At 48.8% G+C, this 5,633-nt stretch overlaps 1 protein-coding gene across 2 annotated transcripts; it reads left to right on the top strand.

Moving 5' to 3' along the window:
- Nucleotides 1–254: 254 nt before the first annotated feature.
- On the top strand, nt 255–2,497 carry ZG16 (zymogen granule protein 16). 2 transcript variants are annotated; one of them, XM_017881403.1, is made up of 5 exons: nt 255–324; nt 630–739; nt 1,271–1,332; nt 1,510–1,642; nt 2,083–2,497. In XM_017881403.1, exons 3-5 carry the CDS (start codon nt 1,278–1,280, stop codon nt 2,396–2,398), a joined length of 504 nt encoding a protein of 167 aa, XP_017736892.1. In that variant the 5' UTR covers nt 255–324; nt 630–739; nt 1,271–1,277; the 3' UTR covers nt 2,399–2,497. The 2 variants fall into 2 exon arrangements, with proteins under 2 accessions (XP_017736892.1, XP_017736893.1); XM_017881404.1 differs by lacking the exon at nt 630–739 and having other exon boundaries at nt 263–324.
- The last annotated feature ends 3,136 nt before the right edge of the window (nt 2,498–5,633 follow it).

Raw genomic sequence — 5,633 nt, 5'->3', positions numbered from 1 at the left:
AGCATTGTAATGACAGGTGTGAGCCACCATGTACAGCCAGGAACTCAAAGAATCTTACCCTATGCTGTAGTATCTGTTGACTATGGTGTGAGCCACCATGCCCAGCCAGGAACTTAAAGAATCTTCCCCTATGCTATAGTATCTGTTGACTATGGGGGAGAGGCAGGATAATGTGTTCCAGACCTCGCCTGACACCTGATCCGAAGAGATTGCTCATGTTTGCTCAGGAGGTGAGGTTCACACAATAAAGGGCAGGGGAGGGCTTGGACCTGGTATAAAACATCTGGAAGTTTTCAGGGGCTGCTTTGCATCTGAAACTGCCAGGTGAGGGGTGGCAAAGATGCCTGAATCTGAGTTGGGGGGGAATTCAAATCTGAGCTGGTGAATAGGATGCCTGGAAGGAGTGGCAGGAAAGACTTGAGTTAATTGGGGCTCCTGGGTCTGCACTAATCTTAGGTGCAAAGCTGTCTAGGTCTCTGCTGAAGGACTGGGGACACCTGGGATGTTCAGGGGAATGGACATGGCCAGATGTGTGTTAGTGGAGAAAAGAATAGTGACACATAGACCAGGTACCTGGGGTCTAATATCTTGAGCTGGTCCCAACTCCTTCTGCAACTTCTCTGTCCTAGTTCCACCAGCACTGCTTGGATACTGGTGCTGGCACAGTCCCTTCTGTCACGAACTCTGCTCCCCAGGTGACATAGAGGCACCTTGAAAATTCTTCTTTCCTCGAGACCAGGTGAATGCTAGGGATTTAAACCATGCTCCAGGTGCCCCGTAAGTCAGGCCAATTCACCACAGATGGTGAGGCTTTCTTTGCTCAGCCTCTGGGCTTGGTAAACTCAGCTCTCTTTGCTTGCGAGAGGCCCTCTACTCCCTCCTTAGATAACTTCTTTCCTGGCTATGGCCACACCAACCCAAATGGACCTGAGCTTGGCTGATTTCAGAAAACTTTTCTGCTTTGTGCCAGGATGGAATAAGGCTTAATCTAGATAGTTAGGGTTTATTTTCAGGCTTGAGAGAAAAGAGGAGGGCTTGGCTACAGCCAGACCAGGGAGAGCTGGAGGGATCAGGAACATAGAAGGTAGCATCAGGGAGGAACAGGACTACAGGCTATGGACAGTCGTTTCTAAGCTCAAGACTGGGTCTGCTAGGTCTGAGTTGAAGGACGAAGAAGCCTTGGTCTGAGCCACAGGTCAGGAGTGTCTGGGTCAATCAAGTCCACAAGGAAAAAGGTGAATCTTCATTTGCTCTTTTCTTCCCACTCCAGCCTCAGAATGTTGACAGTCGCTCTCCTAGCCCTTCTCTGTGCCTCAGCCTCTGCCAATGCCAGTAAGTGAGATACCAGAGCCTGGTAATGGGGACATGGGAAGGCAGCCTTGGGCACTGCTGTTGGCCAAGGCTTTTGGAGGCTGGTTTCAGGAGCTGAGTTGTGGGAGGAACAGGGGTGGTGCAGAGAAACTGAACACCTGGAAGATTTCTCCCTCCAACTCCTGCTTGCCCCTCCAGTTCAGGCCAGGTCTTCCTCCTATAGTGGAGAGTATGGAGGTGGTGGCGGAAAGCGATTCTCTCATTCTAGCAACCAGTTGGACGGCCCCATCACCGCCCTCCGGGTCCGAGTTAACAACTACTTCATCGTAGGGTAAGATTCTTTGAGTTGCTGGCTGGGTGCAGTGGCTCATACCTGTCATTACAATGCTTTGGGAGGGGGAGGCAGAGGCAGATCACTTGAGGCCAGGAGTTCTAGCTCAGCTTGGGCAAGATACCAAGACCCCATGTCTACCAAAGAAAACAAAACAAAACAAAATTAGCTGGGCATGGTGGTGGGCACCTGTAGCCTCAACTACTCAGGAGGGAGAGGCGGGAGGATTGTTTGAGCCCAGGATGTTGAGGCTGCAGTGAGCCAAGATCATGCCACGGCGCTCCTGCCTGGATGACAGAGTCTCTTTGCTGGCAAAATAATTGAAGTTCCCTGTAGGATCTTCCAGGGCTCACCCAGGCTTCACAGTCTGTAGGACTAGCAGGAGACTTGTCATCCCTGTCATCACCCTTCTTTCTCCTTCCTCCTCCCCTCTTTCTCAGTCTCCAGGTGCGCTATGGCACTAAGTGGAGTGACTATGTGGGTGGCCGCAGTGGAGACCTGGAGGAGATCTTTCTGCACCCTGGGGAATCAGTGATCCAGGTTTCCGGGAAGTACAAGTGGTACCTGAAGAAGTTGGTCTTTGTGACAGACAAGGGCCGCTATCTGGCTTTTGGGAAAGACAGCGGCACAAGTTTCAATGCTGTCCCCTTGCACCCCAACACCGTGCTCCGCTTCATCAGTGGCCGGTCTGGTTCCGTCATTGATGCCATTGGCCTGCACTGGGATGTTTACCCCAGTAGCTGCAGCAGCTGCTGAGTCCCCTCTCCTTGGCAGGGACACTGTGATGAGGAGTAAGAACTCTTTTATCACTAACCCCCATCCAAATGGCTCAATAAAAAAATATGGTTAAGGCTAGTGTGTGGGGGCATATGTGGCTGGGATATCTGCCTCCTGACTCAGCCGGGGATGTGCAAATCTCACTTCTGGCTGGCTTTGGACATCTGTCTGGAAGAGTGGGAAGATGAGGGAGAGGTGTGTAAGAATCCTGGGCTTGTACTATGATTTATCAAGAGGAGATGAGATTCTGGCTTCCATCAACGCTCTTCAAGGACAGCTCTTTAGAACATTGATCCAAACTGGAGTCCTGGGTCTGAGGGGAAGGCCTAGTTGTGGCTTATACCAAAACCCCAGATGTCTCTCTCTCCAGCTTTCCTCACCCCTGGTCCTCCCCTTGAGAAAGTGCTGAACTCACTTGCTGTGTATGGGTGGCCAGGACCATTAGCCTTTGTTCTTTCCTGGAACCCACCTAACTCCTGAAACTTAGCTGAAGTCTGTGCCCGAGGACCCTGCCCTGTTGGCAGGCCTAGTTCCTCCTCACCTCTACCCATGAGCCCCAGTGTCCTGCTAAGCCCTCTCAGATCTGGAATTCCTCCTTCCTCAGGAAGCCACCACCTTCTCAACAGTGGAAACCCTGCCCACAATACGCTCTTACGCTTTAGACATCAGAAGGTTACAGTGGACTGGGGGAGGCTAACACTAGGCTGAACTCATTAAGGAATGAATGGGAGGTGAGAAAACACAGGCAGCAAGAATCGAGTGTTTCAAGAAGTTTGGCTCTGGTTTGCCAGAAATAGGCAAGTCAGTTATCGGGGTGTAAGGAAAAGGGTTTTGTGTCTTTTAAAATCCTAGACAGGAGAGTCACAAGCATGTTCACATGATAAAGAGGAAGAAAGAGAAAGAGGCTGGAGATTCTGAAAAGAGATCACTGATGAGGTCTCAAAAGAGATGGAAGAGGATGGTTTATACAGTTGGGGAAAGAAATTTTAAGAAGGGAAGAAAATTAAAATGAGTGAAGGTATGTGTTAGTTTTGTGAAAGTTATCAGTATATGGCCGGGCACAGTGGCTCACATCTGTAATCCCAGCACTTTCGGAGGCCAAGGCAGGTGGATCATTTGAAGTCAGGAGTTGGAGACCAGCCTCCAACATGGTAAAACCCTGCCTCTACTAAAAATACAAAAATTAGCCAAGTGTGGTTGCCCACGCCTGTAATACCAGCTACTTGGGAGGCTGAGGCATGAGAATCACTTGAACGCTGGAGGCAGAGGTTACAATGAGTTGAGATAGTGCGACTGCACTCCAGCCTAGATGACAGAGCAAGACTCCATCAAAAAAAAAAAAAAAAAATTAAAAAAAGAACGTTATCAGTATCAGAACAGAGTCACATATGTCATATCCTAACGCAATGGAACCAAGCTGACACCTAAATTAAGTGTCGCACCCGATAACACCTTGGAGGACTGGGTGGAGAATCAGCAGACAACAGCAAGGAGTGGCAGAGTCTGTAGACCAAGGTCAGGTAAAAGGATCACCCATCATGTTGGGCGTCAGATGAGGCAGGTTCACACACTACCTGACGAAGCTGGTCTTTGTGACAGACGAGAGCTGCTCTGCCTCTTGGGAAACACAGGCACCAGTTTTAGTGCCACCCTGTTGCACCCCAGTGCTGTCCTTTAACTCATCAGTTATGGTGCTGGATCCCTCATCACTGCCAATACAGGGCTAGCAATATGTCCGCCCTAGTGACTGTAGCCGCTGCGGAGCCCTAGCCTCCTCTCTGGCAGGGGCCCTGTGGTGGGGAATGAGGACTTCTCTATCATTAACCTCCATGCAGTTGACTCAAGAAAAAGATATAGTGGTTGGGTAAGGGGGCTCACGCCTGTAATCCCAAGACTTTGGGGCTCAAGTCAGGAGGGTCGTTTGAGCCCAGGAGTTCAAGACCAGCCTGGGCAACACAGCAACCTGTTTGTGGGCAAAATGAGGAGTTGAAGTTCCCTGTAGGATCTTCTAGGGCTCAACCAGCCTTCATGTGCAGGGGGACTGGCAAGAAATCTGTCATCCCTGTCACCACTTTGAAGGTCTCAGGGTGTATGTAGTTCCTGAAAAGTTCAAGTCCCACCTAAGACTCTGGTCTTTTTGAGGGACAAGGGCTGCTAACTCCTTTTGGGAAAGATGAATGTCAATGCTGGCATCTCACAACACAGCATCATGCTCTGATTCATCAGTGATTCCCTAATCAATGCCATTGGCTTGCATTGGGACTGTCTATCCCAGCCTATCCAGTGACTTCAGCAGCTGCAGAGCCCCAGCTTCTTCTTTGGCAGGGGCACTGTGGTGAGGAGGGATGATTTCCTTATCATGAATCTCCATCCAATTGGTTCTATAAACTGATATGGTGGCCCAACTGTTGCGGGAAGTCAGGGACCCTGAACAGAGGGACTGGCTAGAGCCACAGCAGAGGAACATAAATTGTGAAGATTTCGTGGACATTTATCAGTTCCCAAATAATACTCTCATAATTTCTTATGCCTGTCTTTATTTTAATCTCAATCCTGTTATCTTCATAAGCTGAGAATGTACATCACCTCAGGACCCTGTGATGATTGCATTAACTGTACAAATTGATTGTAAAACATGTGTGTTTGAACAATATGAAATCAGTACACCTTAAAAAAGAACAGAATAACAGTGATTTCAGGGAACAAGGGGAGATAACCATAAGATCTGACTGCCTGCAGGGCCGAGCCAAAAGAGCCATCATTTTCTTCTTGCAGAGAGCCTATAAATGGATGTGCAAGTAGGAGAGATATCACTAAATTCTTCTCCTAGGAAGGAATATTAAATATTAAGACCCTAGGAAAAGAATTGCATTCCTGGGGGGAAGTCTACAAATGGCCCTTCTGGGAACGTCTGTCTTCTGCGGTTGAGATAACGACTGAAATACGCCCTGGTCTCCTGCAGTACCCTCAGTCTTACTAGGATTGGGAAATTCCAGCCTGGTAAATTTTGGTCAGACCAGTTCTCTGCTCTCAAACCCTGTTTTCTGTTAGGTTGTTTATTAAGACAATATGTGCACAGCTGAACACAGACCCTCATCAGTAATTCTAATTTTGCCCTTTGCCTTGTGATCTTTGTTGGCCTCAGAAGCATGTGATCTTTGTGACCTACTCCCTGTTCGTACACTCCCTCCCCTTTTGAAATCCTTAAAAAAAA

Source organism: Rhinopithecus bieti, unplaced genomic scaffold, assembly GCF_001698545.2.
Source record: "Rhinopithecus bieti isolate Rb0 unplaced genomic scaffold, ASM169854v2 scaffold_13243, whole genome shotgun sequence".
Taxonomy (NCBI): domain Eukaryota; kingdom Metazoa; phylum Chordata; class Mammalia; order Primates; family Cercopithecidae; genus Rhinopithecus; species Rhinopithecus bieti.
Note: the sequence above shows the minus strand (reverse complement) of the source record. Positions and strands in the feature narration are given on the sequence as shown.

Coding starts and splice junctions, on each gene's coding strand:
- ZG16 (XM_017881403.1), top strand. CDS start 1,278: ATGTTGACAGTCGCTCTCCTAGCCCTTCTCTGTGCCTCAGCCTCTGCC. Junction 1,333..1,509: donor CTCAGCCTCTGCCAATGCCA/GTAAGTGAGATA, acceptor TTGCCCCTCCAG/TTCAGGCCAGGTCTTCCTCC. Junction 1,643..2,082: donor AACAACTACTTCATCGTAGG/GTAAGATTCTTT, acceptor CCTCTTTCTCAG/TCTCCAGGTGCGCTATGGCA.